We start from the raw sequence: 26,170 nt of genomic DNA, 5'->3' as shown, positions 1-26,170 counted from the left end.
CTCAGCCTTTCGCCTTATCTTTCTGCTCCTCACACGTGACCTCAGGGATCATCACCAGCCCCACTGAATGACGTTCTTCTGCAGCTGTCCTCCCTGCTGCCCTCTGCTCATCAGCCCAATCCAAGTTCTGCCTTCCTGATAGTCCCCTTGAGTACCTCCAAGGAACTGCTTGCACACTCCATCAGGGCACACCCAGGATCTCCCTTGAGATCCACTAGCTCCTTGTTCTACCTGGCCACGTTTTGGCCTCTTGTCCACCCAGGTGCTCCCTCTTTGAAGTCCTGGGTTTGATCTTCCTCTCACAGCCTTGAGTGGGCTTGGGGGCCACACCAAGTTTGTCAGGAGTGTCCCTCTTTATCTTCCCTTCCCAGAACACAGTGAGATGCTCACAGGCAAGTTATAGCTTCTTATTCAACCATCTTGCTGCAGCTCCGAGTTGGCACTACTGCTCCTAGAGACGCCAGAGCCATCAGTGCCAAGCTCTGTCACAGAGCACTCTTCATGGGGCAGTTTACAGCAAGCCCAAGCCTGCACTGAGGTCTGCCATGGATGTGTGAGAATTCCCTCCAGAAGGTTGCCCTTCTGGGTGCGAGGCCTGCTGCTAGAGCACAGAGGTCAGAGACCAGGGCTCTGTGCCTCAGTACCTCAGTGAGACCTTTCTCCCCTCTTTGGGCTGTGGTCTCAGTCATTGGAAAGAATAACTTCCTAAGAATCCTACAGGTTGGTTAGCAAGTGCCCTCTGGAGGTCAGAACTTGGTCCTGCAATGGAAGCTGACCAGGCAACCAAGGTGGGCAGAGTAGGCACCCACTACAGTTTAATCCTCAGAAGTCTTCATCCGAGGCCCTAGAGGCTGGTTGAGACCCTTGTCACCAGGCCTAAGGCTGCAGGAGGTGCCTTCTGTTTGCACCAAGAGGATACAGCATGGAACGGCAAGAGGGAATCCGGCAAGACAGGCTACTAAGAAAACTGCTGCTCACTGTGCTCAGAATCCCACATGGCCGTCTTACTTAGGCCTTGCTATCCAAAGAGGGGTACTGTCACTACCAGAAAAAATAAGTACACAAGGCTCCGGGAATTTGGATGCACCATGGGAGACCAGGAGTGCCCATGCACGTTAGATGGACCGTGCAAGGACACAGCAAGAAAACGGCCACCTGTAAGCCAAGGAAGGAGTCCTCGAAAGTAGAGCTCCCGCTGACACCTTGACTTTCAGCCTCCAGGACTATGGGAAACGAACACCTGTTGCTTAAGCCACCTAGTCTGTGGTGTTTTTCTATGGCGACTTATGCAAAGTGATCCACTGGGCAGTGAGAAGTAATCTGACATTTGGATCAGGGGCTTTATGTCTTATGCCTGAAGCACATGGCAGAAGTCAGGCGAAGTATGAATCCCAATTCAGCCTCTCACAAGGTGAATGGCCTTGAGCAAATGCATTTGCTCTGAGCCTCTTGTTCCTCTCTTTCAGATATATTACAGTTGCTTGTGAGAGCTACAGAGGGTATACACAAAGAACTCAGCACAATGCCTGGCCCATAGTAGATGCTCAGTAAATGGTAGTAGTGACCACTGTTATTTCAGGTATTGACTTTTGTTTTTTTGGTTTTTTTTTTTTTTTTTTTTTTTTTTTGGTACTCTAGGAGATTTAACCCAGGGGTGCTTTACTGTAAAGCTATATCCCTAGTCCTTTTTTTTCTTTCTTTTGGTACTAAGAATTGAACCCAGGGGTGCTTTGCCACTTAGCCACATCCCCAGCCCTTTTATATATTTTATTTAGAGATAGGGTCTCAATGAATTGCTTGGAGCCTCTCTAAGTTGCTAAATGCTGGCTTTGAATGCGCCATCCTCCTGCCTCAGACTCCTGAGTGCCTGGGATTATAAGCATGCACCACCATGCCCGGCCCCAGTCCTTTTTGTTTATTTTGAGACAGGGTATCACTAAATTGCTTAGGGCTTTGAAAAATTGCTGAGGTTGGCCTTGAAGTTGCAATTCTCTTGTCTCAGCCTCTGGTCACTAGGCATGCACCCCATGCCTTGACATCAAAGTCAGGTTTTCTTTCTTTCTACTGGCAAGGCCCGGGATTGAACCCAAGGCATGCACATGCTAGACAAGCAAGCACTCTATCACTGAGCTACATCTTCAGCCCAAAAGGCAGGTTTTATTTATGTTTTCAAGTATGGAAACTGAGGCTCAGCGAGGTTAAGTGACTTGCCCAATGTTAAACAACTAGAAACTGACAGCCTTGCTCTCCTTCCCAGGAAGCCTAGAGTCAGAATAGCAGAGCTGGGCATCATCTGCTTCACAGTGGAGAACCAGAGGCCCACACCTGGTGCCTTTTCATGCACCACGGCACAGCAAGGCCATGAGACTGGAACCCAAGGCCACTTAGGGCCCTGCCTGTGCTTTTGCCACTACTCTACGGTCACAAAGAGACTCCCAGCTTTTCCTGTTTTGGGTGCCCCTGGAATCTCACCCCACCAGTTACAAGCACCCACTGGGAGCATGAGTAGAGGACCCAGGAGCAGAGGACCCAGGCTTACTCTGGAAATCTTCCTGTGGCATCTTCCGATACTTTGGAGGGCGTCCAATCCTGGAGAGAGAGGGACCAGGTCCATGGCAGGGGATCAGTGTCTGGCCCAGGAGGACACAAGGCCCCGCACCCGGAGAGCCCAGGCCCTCTCTCCCTGGACTTCGCACCGGCCGTGATGGCGAGGCTTCTTCCTTGGGGACAAACTGGAGCCGTTCTTTTTCCGTGCTGAGGCCTCCGTGTCAGACAGCTCTGCTTTCAGGCGACTCTGGTTCCTCTCAGCCAGTGGGCAGCCCGAGAGGCAATGGTGAGCTGTGAACTTGCCGGTTACGTGGCCAGAGCCATCACAGCCAGGAGTGGGACACTTCCTGGGAAGAAGAAGGCTGAAGTTGTCTCCACTGAGCCCTCCCCAACTCTGGCCCTATTTGGCAGGTCTCAGTGAACCCCCAAGGGCCTTGCTCAGCTGGTGCAAAGCAGACCTCCCAGAAGGTCCACAGATGCCCGGTGTCTCGAGGCAGGAGGCCTTTACTCACCGGTGGTGAAAGCTGTATTTGGAGGTCCTAGTGTGGGACAGACTCCTGTAGTTGAGAGGAGGGCAGCTCCCAGGGGAGGCGGAGCTGGGCTCTCTGGGCCCTGGAGGAGCAGGAAGAGAAGTTAGCATAGGTCCTAGAGATAGGGCAGGGAGGGCAGAGCAGGGATGGTTTCCACCCAGGAGGTCAGCCCTAGGATGGGGGTCTCAGGAGATCGGTGGTCTCCTGAGCCAGGTCAGGCCACCATTCTCACACTTTTCATCTACCTGCCCATTGCTAGGGAGGGAAGACTTGGCTCTCTTATGCTTTGGGCCATGCCCTTGGTCTCTGAGCCAGGAGCACTGCTTAGTGTAGCGGACAGTTCTAGGTGGGGAGCATGGGTATCATGAAGCTCACTGTGGGACCAAAACCCTCTGTGTCAGACCTGGTTATGAGGGACAGAGCCCCCTGGGCAGGCCAAAGAAGGAAGGGCTGTCAGAGATTGCCGGGAAGGGCAAGGGACGGGGAGCCCTAGGGTACGCACGGAGAGGAGGCTCCAGGGGATGTCCTGTCTTGGAGCACCAGCCCGCGGGGTGGATGTCTGGGTGGTCCGCATCAATCCAGAAGTCATAGCCGTGACTCCAACCATCAAAGTGGAGCTGGGGATGAAGAGCCCATGGAGGTCAGGAGTTCCTCATGGAGCCCTTTTCAGCCGAGAGGGCCTCCAGGTCCCAGAAGGCTCTCCCAACCCTAGGGCCTGTGGAAGCAGACACTAGACTGGAAGGACCCCGGAGCCAACAATAACTGGTCTCGGCCCATGTTCACCAAGGGCCTCACCCATTACATGACCGGCATCATGTCGGGCCCATCAGTCCCTAGGACAAGGATGATTCGGTCCATGTGACAGAAGAGAAGACTAAAGCTCAGAGAGACGTGACTTGCTCAAGCCCACCAAAGACAGACGCTGATGAGGCACAAACGAGATCCAGCGTCTTCACTTCCTGTCTCATGCCATGCCCTTGACCTCTAGCCAGTACACAAACTCCTGCCCAACTGACCTGTCCACTCCCCCAGCCCTAGGTCCCGAAGCCACCTTTATGCGATGGTCCTCCACATCCTCTACGCTGGCCACACGAATCAGGGCTGGGTTCCTGCGGTCCACAGCCTCCAGCTTCATGTTGACCAGGAAGCTGTGAGGAGGTCGCTGTGAGGGGAGAGTCATTTTCAGGCCAAGGCCCAGCTGAGGAGAGCCTAAGAGCTACACCCAGGGAGACCGGCCTGCACCACAGGGAGGCCAGGGCCCATCCTGGCTGGCTAAGGGCTCCATGTCTTCCTGAGCTCAGCTCCAGGGAAACGGAGCATCAACTCACCACCTTGAAGGCCCAGGAGGGCACAGCAGAGGTCCCAGTTTCTTCTAGATATTTCTCCCAGCAGAAGCTGTCAGGATCTGGGTAGTCTACAGAAGAAAATGAGAGCAATGTCTGGAAGGTGACTGGGGAGCTCTCTGCCCCGCAGCAGGAATCAAGAACGAGGAAGGGGCCGAGACCCTTGGAGCAGAATCCCTTCCATGACTGCTACCAGCCCCTCGCCCAGGTTCCCGAGGCAGATGGGTGCTGGTGAAGCAAGGGCAGCAGGTCGTCAGGGACCCTGACCCCACCACCCACGGCCCTGCTGCTCCACTCCAGTCCTGTCTGAATCTCTGCTGTGCTTGGCCAGCATGGTGCTCCCAGGAGGAAGGTCACACTCTGCTTTGGGCTCCCTGCTCCTTGCTGAGGTGGTCCTCTAACTATTCCCCTGAACTCCACCAGAGACAGGATTTGACAGGACTTTCCCAAAATCAAAGGAGACTCAACTCCTAGGCCAAGAAGTGGAGGCTCCAAGCCATATCTGTCCCCTCACCTTAACCCTAGAGAGCTGGCTAACAAGGTTCTGCTAAGGGCAGGAGGACAGGGAGGAGGGGCCAGGCTGGGAAGGGTGCACGCTCAGTGCAGGGTTACCTTGTGGAGGGGTGAGGGGCTTCCCTTGCTTCTGGCACCAGCCTACTGGGTGGATGTAGGGACTGGTGGGATCACACCTGAAATGCAAGAACACGTCACTGTTTCAGGAGAAATGTGGAGGGCTGAGCCTGCTCACAGCGTGGCTTCAGGGCCTTCCCATCCTACTTCTTAGTAAGAGGGAGACAGATGACTGACAATACAGTCAGAAAACTGCTGCATTAACTGAAAACTCCAGCTCACCATGCTATCTAAGGGGGAACTGTGAGTCACGGTGTACATGCATCTTAGCCAGGGCAGCTTTAGATGTCACATGTAATAGGGAGCTGCATTTCTTGTGATATAGCTCAACTCCACAGGACAGCCAATTACCCCCATCCTGAGCAAGATCTGAATGTTGCCACATGACACCTGATATGAAAGCAGTTGTCCCCAGCCACCCCCTCCCCCTGCAGGCCTCCAAGTACCAGTAGTCGTAAGTATCATCCCAGTTGTCAAAGTGCACCAGAAAGCGGCTGTCCACCACGTCAGTCACACTGGCCACGCAGACGAGAGATGGGTTCATGCGATCAACAGCCTCCAGCTTCATGCCCACCTGGAAGCCCAGGGGTGGGGGACTCTAGGGATAAGAAGAAGGGCTGCCATGGCCTGGCTGGCTTGTGCTAGCCCACAGCCTACTAGCAAACATAGGAGTGGGTTCCCTAGAAAGACCTCCTGAGGGTGGGAAGTAGGGAGGATGGGAGAAATAGGCTGGGAATGAGGGTTTCTCCAGGGCAGAATCATAACCATTCTGAGTTGCTCAGAACTCAGGCCTCCAGGTGCACCCAGAGGAAGCCTGCCTTGTCGCACGCAGAAAGTAAGTAACTGGCAGGAGGCCGTGCCTTTATCCAGAGACTCTGACCAGTTCAGTACCAGTCTCCTGTACTGGCCTGGCCTGGCTTGGGGGCAACAGTGGGGTGGTAGGGAGGGAAGCAGGGAGTGAGAGGGGACCAGCATTAACTGGGCACCTGCCTTGTATCAGGCATAAGTTTCAAAAGATATAACCTCCCTTCATCTTTACAATAGTCCTGTAAGTGTTCTGATTTCCACTTTAGAAGTAAAATAGTCTGAGCTGGAATACAACCCCAGTCAATGGGTAGGGGACAGGATTTGAAGAGTTCCCCACCAGTTACCTATGAACCTGAGAGTGTGGTCTCTGGAGCTGGACTAGGTAGGGGTCTAACTATCCCTACCTGAGCAGTATGGTGGCATCTCTGGCCCATGGGGACCCTGGAACTTTAATGTGGTTCTTGCTTTATTTATGTAATTATTTTTAAGTGCTGGGGATCGAATCCAGGTCCTCATGCATGTCAAACAGGCCCTGGATGGTAGCACTGAGCTACACCCCCAGGCCCACTATGGTAATACCTCTAATGGGGGTTCTCTACACTCTCAGACCCTTTGTTTGAGATTATGAGATACTTTGGCTGCCAAATAAAGCTGCCAGCTGCCTTGAATAGAGTTAATGGGTAGAGGGGTGAATAGTTGGAATGAATGGGAGAGCCTCAACATTAGCAGAAAAGAAACTCCCAGAATAGAGGCTTTGACTTACACCATAGAACTAAAGAGCAAACCAAAGGAAGAGCCCAGTGTTGACATGTCAGTGTCAGACTGAGGTCGTGGGCTCTGAGGGAGGGTGTGGAGGAGGACTCTGCAGTTGGCAAGTGCTAAGGCTGGATATGGTCTGAGCTCGTCTCCCAAAGTTCCTGGCTGGAGGTGGGTCCCCAGTGGGGCACTATTGAGAGATGTTGGGACCTCTAACAGGTAGGACCTAGCAGGAAATAATAGTAAGTTACTGGGGGTATCACTCTTGGAAGAGATTCATGTAGTTCTTGTAAAATCCTGGTTAGTTCCCACAGAGTGAATTACTATTTTTTTTTTTTAAAAAAAGGCAAGCCTGGCCCCCAAATCCCTCTGATTTCAAAACATGCCCTGTGATCTCTTCCATATGAGCTCTCACCATTGTGATGCCATCTGCCATAAGGGTCTCCCCAGAGGTTGAACAGTTGGGGCCACGTGATCTTAGACTTTCAGCCTCTAAATAATAACAGTCTCTTTTCTTTATACATTATCCAGCCTTGGGTATTTTGTTAAAGCAACAGAAAATGGACTGAGTCAAGAAGGAAAGAAGGAACTGGGGGGAAAACCCATAACCAGCTTTACCCACTCTGGCCCTTGGCCCTGCCCAGCTATGCCCCTTGCATCTGATAGGAGACCAGAACAAAGCTGAGAGCAACAGCAGATGAATTCTCTTCTGATGAGTCAGATCCTTGGGGCCGGCTGCAGTGGCTCTGGCCTGGGGGTGATGTCCACTTGCTCAGGGCACTCACGTGGCTCTGGCTCACAAACAGGTGCTTGGGGGCCGCCTGGGCTCTGGTGCTGCGCAGGTACTGGCTCCAGCTGAACTCCTCCTCTTTGTAACCTGGGCCCCTCAAGGGAATGCAAGAGCGCTATGCAGAGGTGGGGCCACGGAAGGGTACCCCACACCAAAGCAGCAGAACCCAGCAGATCTGAGGAACCCACAACCCTCAAGAATCTTACCAGGGAACCCAGTCAAAGCAGGACATGACCTGGTGAATACTTGAAGGGCAAAGCAGAAGCCCTGGCTTTTGACCAGGGCGGAGTTGTATCATAATGTGATGCAGAGGCTGGCTTTGGAGCAGGGTTAGGGTAGAAAACACGGGAGCCGGAGGGGTCACTGACAGGAAAGGTGGGCGGGGAGTCTGAGGACTGATGTCTCATGGGACCAACCAGGTGGGCCTTACCTTTGGGAGGCTGCAGCTTGTGTCCAGTCTTCTCAAACCAGCCAGCGGGGTGAATGTCAGGGGAGTTGGCATTGACCCAGAAGTCATGGCACTCAGAATACCCATCGAAGTGCAGACGCAGGCGGTAGCCACACACCTGGCCCCATGAAGGGAATCACAGGGACTCCAGGGCCAGCAAATGTCCTGCTCCCTGTCCCTTACCTCTGCTGGCCTAGACTGTGGTCTCAGGGGCTCTAAAGCTAGTAGGCTCCAGCCCTGCTTTTCTTCCCCATCCTGAACCCTGCCCTGAGCCCTCCCATCCTGCGGTGAGGACAATTCAGGTACTTGTGAACCCCGAGTGCTGGATCCAGGATGGGTGGACTCTGTAACAGCTTCCTGTGCTCTGGGGCCCTGGATGAAACTTAGAAGGTTCCCATAAGGTTCACGACAGCTCAGGGCCCCCGACGGCCTTCCCTTCTGAGACCTCTCATTGTTCCCCACTCACATACCCTGCTATGGTCCCGAGTTACCAGCAAGTCCTTGAACATGGTGGCCTTTCCATGCCCCCGAGTCTTTGCCCTTTTGCTTCTTCTGCCTGAAACTCCCCCCTCATTCACACTCCTGTCAAGACTCAGTGAGAGACCCTTCCTCTATGCTCTTCCTGAGACCCTTCCTCTATGCGCTTCCTGACCACTCAGGCTAAACGGGGCGCTCCATCCTTGTGCCCTACTGCTCATCTGTCACCTCCTGTGGCAGGTCACTCATGTTTATCTAGTTGATTTCCTGTACAACTGTGAGCTCCTAGAGCACAAGGACCTTGTCTGTTTCAAGCCAACATCCCCAACCCTTGGGATGGCCCCTCCTCAAGATCCCCCAGCACAGACAGTCTGTGCATATTTACTACACCACCAGCTATAGCACCTGTTCTTTCTTTTTAATATTTATTTTTTAGTTTAGTTGGACACAATACCTTTATTTTATTTTTTTATTTTTATGTGGTACTGAGGATTGAACCCAGGGCCTTGCTTATGCCAAGCAAGTGCTCTATCGCTGAGCCTGAGCCCCAGCCCAAGCCCCAGCCCCAGCCCCAGCCCCGGCACTTGTTCTTTTTTGAATAAAGCTTTCTCTGCGTTCCAATTCCATCCCCACAAGACTATGCCTTCTGAAGTGGAGCAGTGTCCCCTCTGTGCCACCAGCAGCAACATCCCTCTACACTCAGCTATCTCAGCAGAAGGGCATTACCAAGCTCCGCTTACCTCGGCCACCGTGAGGATGAAGTACATGGATGGGTGCTGAGGGTCGATGCCTTCTAGCTTCATGCCCAATTTGAAGCCATTCTTGTTATGAGTGACGGCCTGGGACTGTCAACGCACAGAGTGGAGAGGACCCAGCTTCCATCCAGCCTTATCCTTGCCTAGTGGGCTTGGGGTGAAGGAGCTGCCTTTAGGCCCCACCTGCCTGGTATTCCCGAAGCGGGCAACATGCGTGGGGATCTGAACTGCGGGGATTGAGAGAGAGAATAGCTGGGGGGCTATTCTGAGGGCCTAAGTCAGGACTGGGCTTAAGGGCTTTCTCTAGCCTGACTCATGGAAAGCTCAGTGCCAAACTGAGGAGAAGGCATGAGAATTCAACAGTCTGTAGGCCCAGGGATGGATGCGCCTGGATGCCATCTCCCCACTTCTTCCTGCCCCTGATGGCGGGCCCTCTCCTACTCCAGGCTCCTAAGCAGTCGCTTCCCTTCCATTCTGCCAGTCCATCGAGGAATGTCAAGGAGAAAACACCGGAAGGTCTGTGTGTGTGATGAGTCCCTGGCTGGGAAGACAAGCTCTTCCCAGGTGGAAACTGCCAACTCACGTCCTGGAAGAGGCTGACGGGGGCAGTGATGGCCTTCTGCTCCTCCAGGTAGGACTCCCATGACCAGCCCTCCTTCTTCTCACCTGGTGCTGTGGAAAGGCACAGACAGGCCAGTTCCTGGGCTGCCACTGATGTGCGACTTTTCTCAGTGTCCCCTGACCACACACTCCCTTACCCTCCAAAACAAGCCTTTGTCTGCAGTCACTTGAACCCCCTGGCCACTAGGCCACGGTGGGCTCAAGGAAGGCAACCAAGTCTTGCCACCCAGTCCCCGCCCCTAGGCCACTCAGCAAGTCCCTAAGCTTATCAAGTCTCAGCCTGAGGCACTCTGTTCTCTGTAACCCAGGACAAAGATGAGCAAGGAGTCCTCAGCCAGAGAACTTAAATCACAGCACCACTTAAGCTTGCAAGGAAAGAAACAGAAAAAGAGAAACGAGAGGACAAAGCAAACAAGAAATGGAGGAGAGGAGACACACAGAAATAGGAAGTCCTTTTTATAATTCGTCTTTTTCTAAACACGTAGCCACACTAATGTGTATCCATGTGCTTCTTGTGCCCCATAGTAGATGGGCTGATTCCACAACCCTCCCAGACAGACAGACACATACACACACACACTGCATACACTATGAGAGAGGCCCAGATCCTGCCCATATCTTGGAGTCTCGGGTTCCTGGGGAGGGAAGATAAACTTCCCTTATAAGTGGAGTCTCAGCCTCCACCTCAGAGGACACACACCCTGAAAGGCTAGGATAAGGAGCTACCCGTATGGACGGAGCTGCCATCTACAGAGGGCCACAGACAACCTAAAAGGCCACAACTCAACCAGAATCAGTTCATAAGCCTTTGGTACAGAGCTCAGCTTCTTCTGGAAACTTCAGTGTCTCAATTTTGTCATCTACTAAACACAGTCTATGTTGGAGGATTGTTCATGAGAACTACAGAGACGCTGTGGGTCAGAGTTCCTCAAGAGGTGACTCATGTTACTGGTCATTTTAGCCAGGTTTTTTACTGCTGCAACCAAAAGACCTGACAAGAACAATTTTAGAGGAGGGAAAGTTTCTTTGGTGCTCTGTTTCAGAGATCTCAGTCCCTAGAGTGGGCTCATTCTTTGGGGCTCAAGGTGAGGCAGAACATCATGATGGAAAGGTGTAGGGAAGAAACCGGCCACCAAGAAGCAGAGGGAGAGAACTGTCCTCACCAGGACAAAGCATAAACCCAAGGGCACACCCCAGTGCCCACCTCCTCCAGCCACACCTACCTGCCTTCACTTACCACTCAGCTCATCCCTATCTGGGGTTAATCCACTGACTGGGTTAAGGCTCTCATAGCCCCGTCATTTCGCCTCTAAACCCTCTTGTATCGTCTCACACGTGAGCTTTTGGGGGACACTTTGTATCTAAATCACAACACTGGCCTTCACTAAGTCAGAGACCTGGACCCTAGTTCTGCCACAGCCCTGGGTATTCAGGCACAGAGTGGTTTGCCACTCAAGAAAGATGGTTTTTCCTCAGTTGGAAGCTGTGTGTGCAGAACATCTGTCTTGCAGCTGCCCCTTTCCTCAGCCACTGCACTAAACCAAGAGATTCCCAACCACCTGACCCAGTTGGGCTAAGGCACAAATTTTGTTCACCAACTGCCCAGCCAAACCATCAAACCCTCTCAGGTCTATTCTGATGATCTAATTTAGAACACATCTCTTTGAGCTATCTTTTGTCCTCAGTGAGACCGGGATTGTCCTTTATAACATACAGCCTACTATGTTCCTCAAGAAACCCTCTAGTTCTCCACCCAGCTTCATCCACACTCACTGAGTAGGGAAAGAGGAGAGAGGGTGGACCTCAGGACACCAGGCTGAGTTTATCTCGCTGCCTCCCGCCATGGGGACTCCATATCCTTCTACACAATGCCTCCGCTTGTTCCAAACCACCGCTACCAGGACAGAACTCTTCCCATGCCCACTTCTCTCTCTCTCTCTGGATGATATTCTCTCTCTTTTATTTCCCCCTCATTCTTTCCCTGCTGAAGCACCTGCTACGTAAGGGTCTGACTGCTTGCCAGAGTTCTCATCTCAGGTATTCTTGTGGCTCCTGAGCATTTCATTTTGAATACCCCCACCCCATGCTAGTCATCCTCCAACATGGCCAAGCTCCAACACCCCCATGCCACACACAGCAGGCACCTCTGAACAGCACCTCGCTACACGCCGTCTCTTACATTACTGCCCCCAGCCCTGCTACTTCCCTCCCTGGACCTGTGCCATCTTGACACTCTCACTAGACCTAACGCAAGACAAGCCTGTATCTCCACAGTCTACCTCACGCACTTCTTAGTTCTACCTTGACCATTCTTTTCCCATTCAGTGGGGCCACATGTCATGCCAGAAATTGGGGGTGCAGAGATGCCTCAGAGACTTCATACACATCGTCTCCATTAGGCCTCCCAATGTCCTGAGGTGATGGGAAGGACTGGTTGTAATCCCCTTCAAGATGAGAAAAGAGGCTAATCTGCTGGAAAGAGGCCTGACTGCTAAACCTTTCTGTAATAACTGGATTCCTTCCCTGGACAAGCCCCCCACCTTCCTCTAGTTTCCTGCATTCTTTTTCCATAGGTGAGAAATGGGCTGAGCCTTTAGGCACATCCCCAAGACCAAATAAATCTCAACGCTTCTGTGTGTAGCCGTGCAAGCTGTGTACTCTATATAGATGCCCAGCCAAGCGGGACGGACGGGGGCTGAAGTTCAGCCTGGACTTCTTGCCAAGTCATGTGGCTGAGTCTACAATGAAGAAAGGTGCCCTTTTCTAACTTTTCTGCTCAGAAAGGCACCTTTTTATGCTTTCTACAAACGTACCACACAGGCTGGCTGCAACACACTCTGTCTACTTCCAAAAAGGCTCCTTGGCTTATCCCTGCTTCCTTAGTCTAGATGCCCCTGGTCAGCTCGTTCTTTGGCAAGCCCAGCCTGGCAAAACCAAACCTGCAACTTCTGTGCCAACGCCGGTGGGTCCTTTGGTATTCTTTATCCTAGTCCACGGCACCACCACCCACTCGCTGTGTGGCACAGGCCAGGAACTTGGACATGATCCTGGTGGCTCTTTTTATCTCTAACTCTGCACATTTACCATCCTTGCTTTGAACCTAGAGCACAAGCCTCCTAACTGATCTTGCTGCCTCAGACCTTCTCCACTGCCAAAGCATCTCTAACATAATACTCACTTGTTTATTTTAAGTTCCACAATGGCTTCTCGGTACTAGAGTACTTGCTAGCATGTAAAAAAAAAATCTTTCCACGGCTCAAAATCCCTCAGTGAACTAGCCACTCACTGCTGCTCCAGCTTACCCATGTGTGTCCTATGCTCTGCACAGGCTGGTCCTCTGTGGCCAAGATCCTGTCCCCACCCTGTCAACCCATCCTCCTATCATTCTCTGGCCCTTCAAGCCTCGGTCATAGCTCCAGCACCTAGTTCAAAGCTTTACACAGACTAGATGCTCAACAGATGTTTATTAAGTGACTGGAAAAATGCGAGTGGGTGGGCAGGTGGGTGGATGAAACCCTCCTGTCCCATGGAACCTTCCTTTGCTGCATGAGTCAGAGTTCATTCTGTGACAGTTCCTTGTATTTACATACTTCAAATGCAACACTGATTATACGATCGTACACTAACTACCTGTGTATATATCTGTCTCTGCATCTTGTCTGCTAATACTGTGTTTTCCTCACTTTGAGCTCTTAGCATCTAACCCAGTGCCTGATAAAGGCAATGTCTACAGGAGAGACAGAAAATACAAAGAGAAGAACAGGATGCCACAGTATGAGGACCACCAATTACAAGCAGTCAGGGTACCACCATAGGCTGGGTCCTCTTGTTTTAAATTTTTTACAGACATATCTTGTATTTACCCACCTCTTATAGAACATGGTTAGCCAATTCAGAATCCGTTCATGTTTTTTTTGTTTGCTTGTTTATTTTTTTAGTGCTAATGTCTGGTACATGCTTGTAAGTACTCTACTACTGAGCTACATCCCCAACCCAGAATCAGTTTATTTTAAGACACTTAAAGTGCTTTGAAGTTGTAGCTTGGAAGCTGAACATGTGCTCCGCCTGTGTAAGGCCCTGGGTTCAATTCCAGCACCAAAGGAGAAAAAAGATACTGAAAGTTCATTCCTGATCCTTGTATTTAACATGTGTCTCTTAGAGCTCTATGTCTGGGAACACTATGCTTCCTAATGCTATGGTCCCTTGTTTAACTTGTGAGAGTCATAAAGGCTGCCTGGTTTCTAGGGAGTATAAATGGGCCCTGCAATGGTTTGATTGTCCCCTCCTGGTCTCATGCTTAAAATTTTTTTAAAAAAATATATTTTCAGTTGTAGTTGGACATGATATCTTTATTTTATGTATTTATTTTTTTATGTGGTGCTGAGAATGAAACCCAGTGCCTCACACATGCTAGGCAAATGCTCTGCCAGAGCCACAGCCCTGGCCCTCATGCTTAAATGTACTAGCATTGTGGTGGCAGTAAGAAGTGGGACAATTAAGAAGTGATTAGGTCACAAGGGCTTGCTCTCAAAAATGGGCTCATGAAGTTACACACGGTTGCACATGCCTGTCATCCCAGAAACTCAGGAGGCTGAGGCAGGAGGATTGCAAGTTCCAGGTCAGCCTGGGCAACTTAGTGAGGACCTGTCACAAAATAAAAATAAAAAGCGCAAGGGTGCAGCTCAGTGGCAGGATGCCCCTGGGTTAAATCTCCAGTATTATGCACACAAAAATAATAATAATAATAGACTCATGCCATGTCACAGGTGTTGATTAGTTATCATGGGAGTGGGTTCCTAATAAAGGATGAGTCTGGCCCAATCTTCTCTCTCTGCCTCACACATGCTTGCTCTGGCCATCTGTCATGGGATGGTCACTGCACAAAGGCCCTTGCCGGATACTAAGGCAGGAAGATCACGAATTCAAAGCCAGCCTCGGCAAAAACAAGGTGCTAAGCAACTCAGTGAGAACTTATCTCTACATAAAATACAAAATAGGGCTGGTCAAGTGCCCCTGAGTTAAATCCCTAGTACCAAAAAAAAAAAAAAAAGAAAGAAAGAAAGGTAAAAATTTTGGCAGCTATTGAGGTGTAATGAATGCACTCTGTTGGAAGACAGGAGTCCAGGAGGGAGGGGAGGGTAGAATGCTGTGGCTTCCAAAACTCATGTTGAAATGTGATTGCCATGGTGACAATATTGAGGTAGGACCTGTAAGAGGCAACTAGGTCCTGAGGGCAGAGCTACTATCTTAAGAGCCTTTTGAAATTCTAATGAAAGCCACAGACTGACTATCTTAGATAAATAAGTCAAGATTTTTGCAAGTAAATTTAGATTAAGGACCTCAGATAAGAAAGTGTTTCTGTAAACAGGGCATGGTAGTGCATGCCCATAATCCTAGAGACTCAAGAGGCTGAGGCAAGAGGAATGAAAGTTCAAAGCCAGGCTCAGCATTTTCATGAGATCCTAAGCAATATTAGCAGGACCCTGTCTCAAAATAAAAAATAAAAAGGGGCTAAGGATGTAGCTTAGTGGTAAAGTGCCCCTGGGCTCAATCCCCGGTACCAAAAAAAGAAAAGTTTCTTAAAGTGACATATTCATTGATGTCTTGAACTGAATTATACACTCATCTTCTTGACTTGTTTTCCAATTCTGTATGGCACTCTTGAATATCAATATAAAATCTGTTTCTTATACCCAATTAAAAAATTGGCAAGGTTCTGAATAGACATTTCTCCAAAGAAAATATATAGATGGCCAATAAGAATATAAAAAGATGATCAACATGTTATCAGCCACCAGGAAAATATAAATCAAAACCACAATGAGATACCACTTCATGGGCTGGGGATGTGGCTCAAGAGGTAGTGCGCTCGCCTGGCATGTGTGCGGCCCGGGTTCGATCCTCAGCACCACATACAAACAAAGATGTTGTGTCTGCCGATAACTAAAAAATAAATATTAAAGTTCTCTCTCTCTTTTAAAAAAAAAAAAAGAGATACCACTTCATATCCAATAGAGTGGCTACGATTTAAGAGAGGGGGTGGAAATGAAGTACTGGTGAGGATATGGATAAACTAGACTCCGATACATTGCTGGTGGGAATGTAAAACAATGCAGCCATTTTGAAAAACAGTCTGGTTGGGCCTGGTCCCACACACCTGGTCCCAGTAATTTGGGAGGCTGCAATAGGAGGATCACAAGATTGAGGTCAGCCTCAGCAACTTAGTGAGACTCTATCTCAAAATAAAAAATAAAAAGGGATGTAACTCAGAGGTGAAGTGCCCCTGGGTTAAATCCCCAGTAACAACAACAAAAAGTCTGGCAATTACTTAAAAGGCTAAATATAGAGTTACCACAGGAACAAACAATTCTACTCCTAGGTATATGCCAAGAAAAAAATGAAAACATGCTTTGCGAAAACTTGCACATAAATGTTCATATTAAGTAGCATTATTCACAATAGTCCCAAAGCAGAAGCAACCTATATATCCATTAATTGACAAATAAAGTATGGTACATACCTACAATGCAAAGTTATTGGACAATAAAAAGGAATAAAGTACAGATCCATGCATGCTAATGAGACAGAGGTGAAGGATAGGTAGTCAGCTAGATAGTAATGCTTGGGTAGGAAAGGTAAGGGCTTATCATCAAAGAAAAGGAAATGGGTTGCTAACATGGTGGGGGGCAAGGTTCATACTTCTCAAAACAAGGAGTTGCTAATGACTACGCCCTGGGCCCCTCCTTCCTGCCCTTAGGCACATACATGGAGAAGAAAAAGATGAGGAGATTAAGATTGGGGATTCTGGCCAGTCAAGTGGCCCATGTCTGTAATCCCAGCGGGTAAGGAGGCTGGGGCAAGAGGATCACAAGTTCAAAGCCAGCCTCAGCAAAAATGAGGCCCTAAGCAACTCAGTGAGATCTTGTCTCTAAATAAAATACAAAATCAGGCTGGTGATGTGGCTCAGTGGTTGAGTGCCTCTGAGTTTAATTCCAGATACCAAAAAAAAAAAAAAAAAAAAAGAGCCAGACTGGGGATTCTGAGGATCTATAAAAGGCAAGTCATACGCCCTCCTGAGGCCACCCACCTCTGGACCCTGACTTCTCTCCAATAAAGTTTGCTACCTCTGTTCTGTCTCTTTTTTCTTTTTTAGATGGACACAATACCTTTACTTGATTTATTTATTTTTATGTGGTGCTGAGGATTGAACCCTGTGCCTCACACATGCTAGACGAATGATTTACCACTGAGCTACAACTCCAACTCCTATTGTGTCTCTTTCTTAAATAAAACTTGCTTTCTGTGCTTGCCTCAATGTTTCTTGAGTATTTAATCTTCAACACTGTGGGAGCGAGGAACAGATCCTGATTTCCAAGGCCGGCATCACTAAAACATGACTAAACTTGGAAACACTGTGCTGAAGTGAATTAAACAATAGTCACAAAGAACCACATATATAATTCCTTTTATATGAAATAGGCAAATATATTTATACAGAAAGCATACTGGTAGTTGGCAAGAGCTAAAGGGGACTTGAGAGGGTATAGAGTTTCTTTCGGGGGTACTGAAAATGTTTTAAAATTGATGAGCTGATTATTACACAACTCTGTGAAGATACAAAAAAAATGCACACTTCAAACAGATATGTGTGGTCAGTGAGTCATGCAACTGAACTACAGTCCATAAAGAACCACGAAAATAATCTATTCACCTATTGAACAAATTATTCACTGAGAACCTACTCTATACCAGGTTCTAGGGTAAGCAAACAAGATACAATGATCAATAAAACGATTTCGGTCCCTGTTGATGGACAGAGGAAGATAAACATTAAACAAATTGCTATACAGAATCTAGGTGATTACAAGTGTGATAAATGGTACTTAGCTCCAGTTGACAGTTGTCACCTGGGAATATTAAAGAGTGTAACAGAGAAAGCCTCAGGGCTGGAGCCAACTATGAATGAATCTCTGCTCCATTTTTCTTAGAATCAAAGGACCAGAAAAAGGCACGTCAGACCAATGGCCAGCAATGCCATCTGGTGCCAACAGAGGATGCTCAAGTCTTCAGATACTGAGCTAAGACATCCCCCGCTGTGAGGCCTAGTCACAGTTGAATAATAAAGGATAAACACATAATTTAACCCCCAAGAACACACATATACTACTACATCAGCCAAAAACAATCTTTTCTTTCACATACACTAACCCATGCTCATCTGGTTATGTAAAACATACCACCACAACCATGACCCATACTCCCAGCCTCACACCTCCACAGGCATATACACACCTCACACAAATATATATACCCAGGCCACCATACCAGGCTGGCTGCTGCTCCAATCCTCACTCTCTGCAATTCTGGTAGCGGGTGGACCCTCTGGATCCTTTCTTTCTTGCTTCTCCTGTAGAAGGAAAGCCTGATTCCAGCTTCCTGTCCTCATGAGTTGAAGGCACCAGTCTCTGAGCCTGGCCCCTGTCTGGTTCTGTGGCCACATGTGTTCTGCTCCAAAAAGGCAGAATTCATTCTAGGCCGCCAACAGGAACAAAGAGTCAACAGATAAACTGCTGCCACTTGGGTACAGAATCATGGGGACACATACACCCTTGCTGCACAGCCTGACTAGAGTTCTCATTCTTGGGTGGGGAAACTGAATACATGATCATGTGCCCCATGCTGATTTTACCTGCTCAGTAGAATTTCCATGCTCTGTCTCTTTCCACTAATGCAGCTACAGCCTTGTTTCCTGATTTGGGCCTGGCTCATGGCCTCCAATGATGGAGTTTCCCACCTCCTATACATCTACCTTGGGTACCAGTTCACAAGAATGTGTCTCAATCCTAACAATAGAAGGAGATGGGCACTCCAGGAAATAGATTATTTATTACCCTTCGACCAGGTATTCAAGATGGGTCCCAAAATATGAGAAATCGTCTCTGGCCTAGGCTTATGTCTTGGATGGAAGAGAAGATAACAGGAATGAGGCATGTGCTCTAGCCTCCCTCTCCCCTCCCTCCTGCCCTCTTCCTACCATGGCCTCTGGCTCAGACTCCTCTGATAGGCTCTGATATTCCCTGCGCTTTCGTTTCTTCACGGGTTTGAGGAGCTCTGAAGCACTGGCACTACTTGAGGAATTCTCCACGATGACAGACCTAAAGGGAAGAGCAGCCTCAGCCACAGAACCATCAGCCCTGCACCACCCATCCCCCTCCTACACTTGAAAAGAAATGGGGCTTTGGGAGCAGAAGACAGTGCAAGAAAGCTGCGACCCCCTCTCCCTTACCGCTCCTGGAACAGCTGAGAGGGGCCGGCATTCGAGCAAAGAAAATCTGGACCGGTGCCTTGAGAAGGCCCACAGGCCTGGCACCGACAGGCGCTATCGTCCTCTGGGGGATCCTGAGAGAGCTCTTCTGGAGAGTCCTCGGGGAGGTCCCCTGTGGGGCCAACTGGGCCTTAGGCCTCCCACCCTTTCAGTCATGCTCAGGCTCCACCCACGGCCCTTAGGCCCTGCCTCCCTGGTCCCACTTCCACACAGGACAGCCTCCCAGCCTTCTCCACTCAGGAGCCACCCCTGAGCGCACCTGCAGGAACCGCGGGGCCACGCCCCCAGCGGGTGCTCCTCAGGAGCTCAGGCCTCACCCCACACCGCGCAATGCCCCAGCTCAGGGCCCGGGGAGCGGGCTCCTACCGGGCTGTTGGGTGCCCGCATCGCCACCTCCCTCCGGGGCCCCGCTGTCCTCCTGTTCAGCCACGTCTTCCTGCCGCAGCTCTGGACTCCGTGGTTGCTCCACTCCCACCATGTTTAGCGGCGCATACTCGCTTATCCGAAACTGGAGCACGGGAAAGTGTGAGGACAGCAAAGCCTGCACCAAGTCCTCGACCCACTTTGGGGTGGAGGTCTGTGCTCACCCTTCCCAGGCCTCATGCTGGATAGGGCCCCACTAGGCCTCAAGGCTCCGCCCCCTGCCCCCACTAGGCCACGCCCCCAACACCTGCAGGACCAGTCCCAGGGTATCTCACTCCAAGCCACGCCCCCAGGGCCTCTAAGGCCTGTTTCAACCCAAGGCACACGCTGAAAGCCCCACCCGGCAGAATCCATCATCTCAACCCCCCTCCCACTTTCCATCTGAAGCCCCACCTCCAGGTCAACAGGCCCCGCCCCACGGCCGCGGTTCCACAGGCTAGCCAATCCCCAAAGGCACTGACCCGCAGGCCGCTCCCAGGGGGCGAAGCCACGGCTTCTGTCCACTCCAGCAGCTGCACGGTGCTGGTACTAGAATTCGCTGCTGCCCCGGCGCTTAGCTGTGGCAGAACAGTGGCTGTGATTGGTTCACTGCCGACCACCCGCTCCAGGGCGCCTACATGGATGGACTCCCGGGGGAAGCAGGACACATCCAAGGCACTGCTGGGCAGGCCAAGGGTGGCGGAGCTGGCTGTGAATGGATACACAGATACACAGGTGGGCCTGATGGCCCTTCTTCAATTCTACTACTTGCAAGTGAAAGAAGGCAGGTATAGGAAAGTGAAAAGTTAGGATCTCCCTGGGATCCACACCTGCTTCAGCAAATACGGCCATACTCCTTCTCCCCAGACCTGAGCTTGACCTACCTGGAATGATGAAGGCAGTTGCGGGTAGGTGAGGACCGGAACCTGAGCTCTCTCTGGCCACCAGATGCACGCTGACCTCCCCTGTAGAAGGCCCTTTCAGTGTCCTCAGCACCTCCATTTCAGTATGCCCTTCCATCCGGACAGGTCTACAAGCCAAACAGTCCCCAGCGTAATCAAGAGGGGACCTTTCTGAGAAAGCAAGGGAAATGAGAAGGCAAGTCAAGTCAGCCTTAGCCCGGGGAAAAGTAAATGTATTAGAGGCCCAGCATCAGGTCTGGCTTCTGGGTCTACTCAGGTCACTCTGGCCAGGCTCTGAACTTCCCTATTCTCTCTGAAGATGGGCACATTGGCATATGTGTGGGTGCTATGCAAACTGTGTACAGAACTGACTTCAGGAAGTATGACTCAAATCAAGATTCCATTTGGCCAGAAATCTCATGACAGCCCAAGCCAAGCCCAAACTCTCCTTTTTTCTGACCCCACCTCCACTAGAAGCATGCCCTTCTCCTTCTGGGGATCCAGAGCCCACATATATTAGGTTCTCCACCTAACCAGGTTCATCTTCCTGGGAGAAGGGATCTTTTGTCATTTTATGCCCCCTACCTACCACTCTGTCTGTACCCAAGTACAGAGTGGGCACTGAATCATCTGTTAAACCAATGCATGTGTCAGAAGAACAAAGGGGTGGTATATGAAAACCCAGTCAGCATGAGATTCAGCTTTAATAAAGCACAGACAGTAGAGGCATTTAATAAAAAGTTGAACATGAAAAAAAAGACATAATGACATAATATATTTAATATCTAGCATTTATTCAACTCCTAAAATGTGTTGGCCACTATCTCAGATGTCTTACCACCACTGTCCAATAGAATTTTCTGTGATGATAAAAATTTTCTGTATGTATGCCATCCAATATTATAGTTATTAACCACATGTGAAACTAAGCTTGTGTGACTGAGAAACTGAATTTTTTTAACTGAATTTTAATTAAATTTAAATAGCAAGAGTGGCATGACTAATGTACTAGACAACATGGCTTTATGCATAATTGGCCTGTTGGTGCTTCCTCTGAAACACATTTCAGTGTCTGGTCACTTCTAATCCTTTATCACCGTGCTAGTCCCAACTACCACCAGCTTTCCTTGGACTTCTGAAACTGCCTCCTAACTCACTCCCTGCTTCCTTTCTTGCCCCCACTACAGTCTGTTCTCCAGTAAGAGGGCAGGGGGTGTAGCTCAGAGGTAAAGTGTATACCTAGTATGCATGAGGCCCTGGGTTCAATCCCCAGTGCTACCAAAAAAGAGAGATTTTCCAATAAGCTATGAAAATATAAATCAAATCACATAATTTCCCTATGTAAAATTCTTCAATGGCTCTCCGGAAAGTCTTTAGAATAAAATAAGAGTGCTTTACCCTGTAGAATCTGACCTCCAGCTTCTCCTTTGACCTCATCCTCCACCACTCTTTCCCAATATATTCTTTGTCCTTGACAGACTTTGGTTTCTGTCTACTGCTTGTCCAATGTTCCCACCTCAGAGCCTTTGCCACTGCTCTGCCTCCTACCTGGAAGGCTCTTCCCCAAGCCCTCTGATTGGCTGGCTTGTTCCCACCTTGCAGACCTCCGCTCAGCAGTTACCTCCTACAAGGAGGTCTTTCCTGACCATGAGATTAAAGCAGCACACCTCCCACCCCACCCTGCCACTGTCTTGTTACTGTGTTTCTTCCACTTTTGTTTGTTTGTTACAATCAATTGTGATTCTGATTTATTTATTTCTGTGTTTGATCAGTCACCAACACATAAAGGCAATGGCAAAGTCTTCATCTTTCTTGTTCACTGCTGTATCCTGAATAGTTAGAATAGCTCCTGACACACACTAGGTGCTCAAAAAGTATTTGTATTGAGGGCTGGGGATGTAGTTCATTGGTGGAGCATTTGCCTTGCACGCATGAGGCCCTTGGTTCAACCCTCAGCAGCACAAAACAAAAGCAAAACAAAAAGTATTTGTATCAATCCCCAGCAGCACCCCACAAACACACAAGTATTTGTGTGGGATTTCAGTAATTTGAACTTATTAATAAAAAAAAAAAAAAAACACGGCAGATAGGTTGGCGGGTGCAGCTCAGTAGTAGACTGTGTTCTTAACACACATAAGGCCCCGAGTTCAATCCCCAATGCCAGAAAGAAAAGAAGAAAAAAAGGAACCCCCTCCACACACACACATACCCTGTAGAGTGTTGGATTCTTGGCTGTTTGTTTGCAGTACTTAGCAATGGCTCCGGGTGAATGTTAATAGAAAAATCACAGACATAGGCCTAAGGCAGATTTTGAATATCAGCTCCCTCAATTAATACCCGTGACTCCGAATAAGTAGCTTACTCCCTCTGAGACTCAGTTTCCTCATGTGTAAAATGAAAGTGGTAATAATACCTACCTCAAAGGGTTTTGGTGAAGCTTGGACATAAAAAAAAAAATTAAACTGAAGTATTGATACCAGCAGGCCTTCAACAAATATTAATCAATTCCCTTTAAACAGAAATTCCAGGAAGCTTGGTAACTTCTGGCTGGTAGCTTGTATTGGTTGCTGTCTCTCTTGCCCTCGCTCTCAACCTCTTTCTGTTCTTGTGCACTCATTTATTTCCTACAGAATCCATACTTTCATTATGGAGGTATATGACAATAGAAGTTTAAACTAGACAAATACTCAGGTAGGCAAAGGTGAGCTATACAACCTGATTAAGACAACACCCAAATCAATCAAGATCAGTTTCCCATCTAAAAAAATTATAACAGAAGCCCCTAAATTTCAATCCCAATTATTTCGCTTTGCACAGTTGAAGTATTTGTACAATTTTTAATTATTTTAAATAGAATTTAACTTTTTTATTCAAAATATTGGCAATCATTAAAATTGAATATGGTTACTTTTTGTTTTTTTTTTTTTTTTTAGTATTGGGATTGAACTCAGAGGCACTCGACCAACCACTGAGCCACATCCCCAGCCCTATTTTGTATTTTATTTATAGACAGGGTCACATTGAGTTGCTTAGTGCCTTGTTTTTGCTGAGGCTGGCTTTGAACTCATGATCCTCCTGCCTCAGCCTCCCTAGCTGTCTCCAGATCTATTTATTTATTTATTTATTTATTTATTTATTTATTTGAGACAGGGTCTTGCTAAGTTGCTTAGGGCCTCATTAAATTTCTGAGGCTGGTTTCAAACTTGTGATCCCCTGTTTCAGCCTCACAAGTCACTGGGATTACAGGCATGAGCCACTGTACCCGACAAATATGGTTACTTCTTAATAAACTCCCTTCTGTTTTAAAACCCATCACATATCAGGTCTATCAAGGAGTGGCTGACAGATTGCCTTTCTGTTTGGGTTTGGTGCCCTTTATGGCAAACACTGGAGAACCAAGGAGGCATCTGCCCCACTCTTGTGCTCTTGGGATATGGCTGCAAACAAGACAAAAGGTACTTGTGTAGTTTAAACTCAAGAGGTAACAGATACTCTTGGGGATGGATGGATATATATTTGAAAGTCATCATGTATACATGGCATTTAAAAGAGAATGACTCAGGAGGTTGAAGCAGGAAGATCACAAGTTCAAGGCTAGCCTTAGCAATTTAGTGATGTACCGAGCCACTCAGCGAGACCATTTCAAAATTTAAAATATGAAGGGTTAAGGATGTAGCTCATTGGTAGAGCACCCTTGGGGTCAATCCCCAATACCAAAAATTAAGAATTTTAAAAATTTTTAAAAAATAGAACAGGAGAGTAGAGAAGAGCAGGAGACTTGGTGTCTTGGAGTTGAGAAGAGGAAGAGGATCCAGGGAAAGACTCAGAAGGGCCTGAAACCAGGTGAGAGGGGAATCTAGAAGAATCTGGGCTTCTGGAGGGTAATAGAGAAAGTTTTCTACCATCAGCTGTAAGTTCTCTTGGAATTGCCCTTCACCAAGGCAGCTGCATCACCCCAGGGCTTTCTCCAGAAGGTTCGTTGATATGGGGTATAAAGGCCTTAATTTGGGGCATCTGCAGGGCCATCTCAGTTGCAGAGTTTCCCTTGGGACAGATTTGAGAGCCCGATGAGACTACTTAAGCATTTCACTTTTCACTGTCCAACCCTGCTGTCTTCACAAGGGCACTAAACTGACACTCAAACTTCAACTTTCCCAATGGCTTGGGAGGCTGAGACAGGAGGATCGCAATTCAGCAAGGCCCTAAGCATCTTAGAGACACCTTGTTAATATAACAAAAGGGCTCAGTGGTTGACTGCCCCAGGGTTCAATCTCTGTTACAAAACAACAACAAACCCTCAACTCTCAATTTGTTTACAGGGACCTGTTAAAAGGACTAATAAATCCCCAGACCAGAGCAGTGCACATAGCAGATGCTCAATAAACAATTATTGAATAAATGTGTCCATGTTGTCTCTTGGTGCCTGCCAGGGTTTCCCCATTTCTTGCCCATCAAAGCCTTGTAAACCACAGACGCCCAATAAATGCCCTAGTTGGTACTGGGAGTGGTAAGCTAAGTGTCAGAGACAGAAACCGCGCACGCAACAAAGTGCTTGCAAACTTGGGGCTCCCGCCCCACTCCCTGGCCGAAGCGTCCGGGGCGGACGCGGGACAGTACCTCTCTGCACGGTCCTGGGTTCCAGCATCCAGACCCGCCACCTGCCTCCCCGACCAAGCCAGCAGCGGGCCGGGCGGTCACTGATCCGTAGGTTACTTTTTTAGAGGCCAAAATGGCGGAAATCTTTTTATTATTTCCCTTTACATTGAAGGAAAAAAAAACCTAAAAAATTTTTTAAGTCCTATTTTCCATTATAAATATCAAAAATTAACAATAAGAAAGAGAAAGTTTGCCAAATGGCCCATTTCCTAAAGGAAGCCCACGCCTCGTCGTGCGCACCCTCCTTCTCTTTAATAAAAGCGGTCCCCTGTCCCCGCGGGCGTCGCTGCGACCCCCGCCCCGCCCGCCCCAGCCCTCCGGCCCGGCCCGGCCCGCCCGCCGGCTCCGCTCGCCCGCGGCTCCGCTCGCCCGCGGCCCGCCGCGCCCTGCCGCTCGGCCCCCGCCCAGCCCGCCTTGCGCTGCGCCCGGCCCCAGCCGCCTTCCCAGCCGCCTCCCCGCCGCAGGAGCAGGGCCCAGCGCTCGGCGTGCGAGGACCGCGGCGCCCGGGACCCCCGGAGCCGACCCTCCAGCCCGCACGGTGCTCACCTGCAAGGCCCGCGGTGGCCGCCCCGCGCGGAGCTGCGGTGAGAGCGGGCGCTGCGGCGCCTGCGCGCTTAAGGGGGCGGACCCGCCTCGCTGCGGGACGCAGAGCGCGGAGCCCGAGCGCCCGCAGATCTGTCTGTCCGAGACCGCGGGGCTTCGGGCGACCGCGACCTCCTGCCTTTCTTCAAGGCCCGGGCGGCTTCGGCCCAGTTCCCCCTTATCCCTGGGACCGGTTTGCGCAGGCGGGTCGGGTCGAGATTCTTCCTGCCCCCCACCCCCCTGCGTCCCAGCCAAGGGTGCCCAGGGTGCCTGACCAGGGGCCACAGAGCCGGGAAGAGAGAGAGCACCTGCTGGATCCCCGAGCTGGATGATGGGTGACAAAAGACAAGGCTGTACCGCTGCTTGTATCCCAGTCGGTTGGTTGCTCCGTCCAGCGCCTTCCCACCTCGCCTGTCCCTCATCTAGAGAGTCAAGGGATCCTTCTGGAAACTGGCCCAGGAAAGGGAGCTTCGCACAGCATAGGTTCTGGCGGATGTTGATGGACCTTTATTCTATTCATTTAATTTTCTGTGTGCTGAGAATCGAACCCAGGGCAAGTGCTCTTGCCACTGAGCCACAACTTTAGCTCCTCCCCTTAG

At 49.6% G+C, this 26,170-nt stretch overlaps 1 protein-coding gene across 5 annotated transcripts in view; it reads right to left on the bottom strand.

Annotated features, from left to right (window-relative positions):
* Positions 1 to 25,717, bottom strand: part of L3mbtl1 (L3MBTL histone methyl-lysine binding protein 1) — a 33,291-nt gene extending 7,574 nt beyond the window's left edge. The window contains exons 1-19 of one of the 5 annotated variants that reach the window (XM_078051818.1): positions 25,536 to 25,717; positions 20,316 to 20,461; positions 19,914 to 20,140; positions 19,396 to 19,537; positions 18,991 to 19,141; positions 18,739 to 18,859; positions 18,030 to 18,111; positions 9,667 to 9,755; positions 9,069 to 9,173; positions 7,834 to 7,969; positions 7,399 to 7,490; positions 5,497 to 5,648; positions 5,033 to 5,109; positions 4,406 to 4,491; positions 4,129 to 4,239; positions 3,580 to 3,694; positions 3,060 to 3,159; positions 2,697 to 2,894; positions 2,540 to 2,589 (exon numbers count right to left, since the gene is read on the bottom strand). In XM_078051818.1, the coding sequence (XP_077907944.1) occupies positions 2,540 to 2,589; positions 2,697 to 2,894; positions 3,060 to 3,159; positions 3,580 to 3,694; positions 4,129 to 4,239; positions 4,406 to 4,491; positions 5,033 to 5,109; positions 5,497 to 5,648; positions 7,399 to 7,490; positions 7,834 to 7,969; positions 9,069 to 9,173; positions 9,667 to 9,755; positions 18,030 to 18,111; positions 18,739 to 18,859; positions 18,991 to 19,141; positions 19,396 to 19,537; positions 19,914 to 20,140; positions 20,316 to 20,451 (2,170 nt within the window). In that variant the 5' untranslated portion in view covers positions 20,452 to 20,461; positions 25,536 to 25,717. Of the gene's footprint in view, positions 1 to 2,539; positions 2,590 to 2,696; positions 2,895 to 3,059; positions 3,160 to 3,579; positions 3,695 to 4,128; positions 4,240 to 4,405; positions 4,492 to 5,032; positions 5,110 to 5,496; positions 5,649 to 7,398; positions 7,491 to 7,833; positions 7,970 to 9,068; positions 9,174 to 9,666; positions 9,756 to 18,029; positions 18,112 to 18,738; positions 18,860 to 18,990; positions 19,142 to 19,395; positions 19,538 to 19,913; positions 20,141 to 20,315; positions 20,505 to 25,535 lie in introns of those variants that run through there. The other 4 variants (XM_078051819.1, XM_078051820.1, XM_021727609.3 and 1 more) reach the window with 4 other exon arrangements.
* Between the last annotated feature and the right edge of the window lie 453 nt (positions 25,718 to 26,170).

Source organism: Ictidomys tridecemlineatus, chromosome 5 (assembly GCF_052094955.1).
Source record: "Ictidomys tridecemlineatus isolate mIctTri1 chromosome 5, mIctTri1.hap1, whole genome shotgun sequence".
Taxonomy (NCBI): Eukaryota; Metazoa; Chordata; class Mammalia; order Rodentia; family Sciuridae; genus Ictidomys; species Ictidomys tridecemlineatus.
The sequence above is the reverse complement of the archived record's forward strand: the minus strand, read 5'-3'. Positions and strand labels throughout refer to the sequence as shown.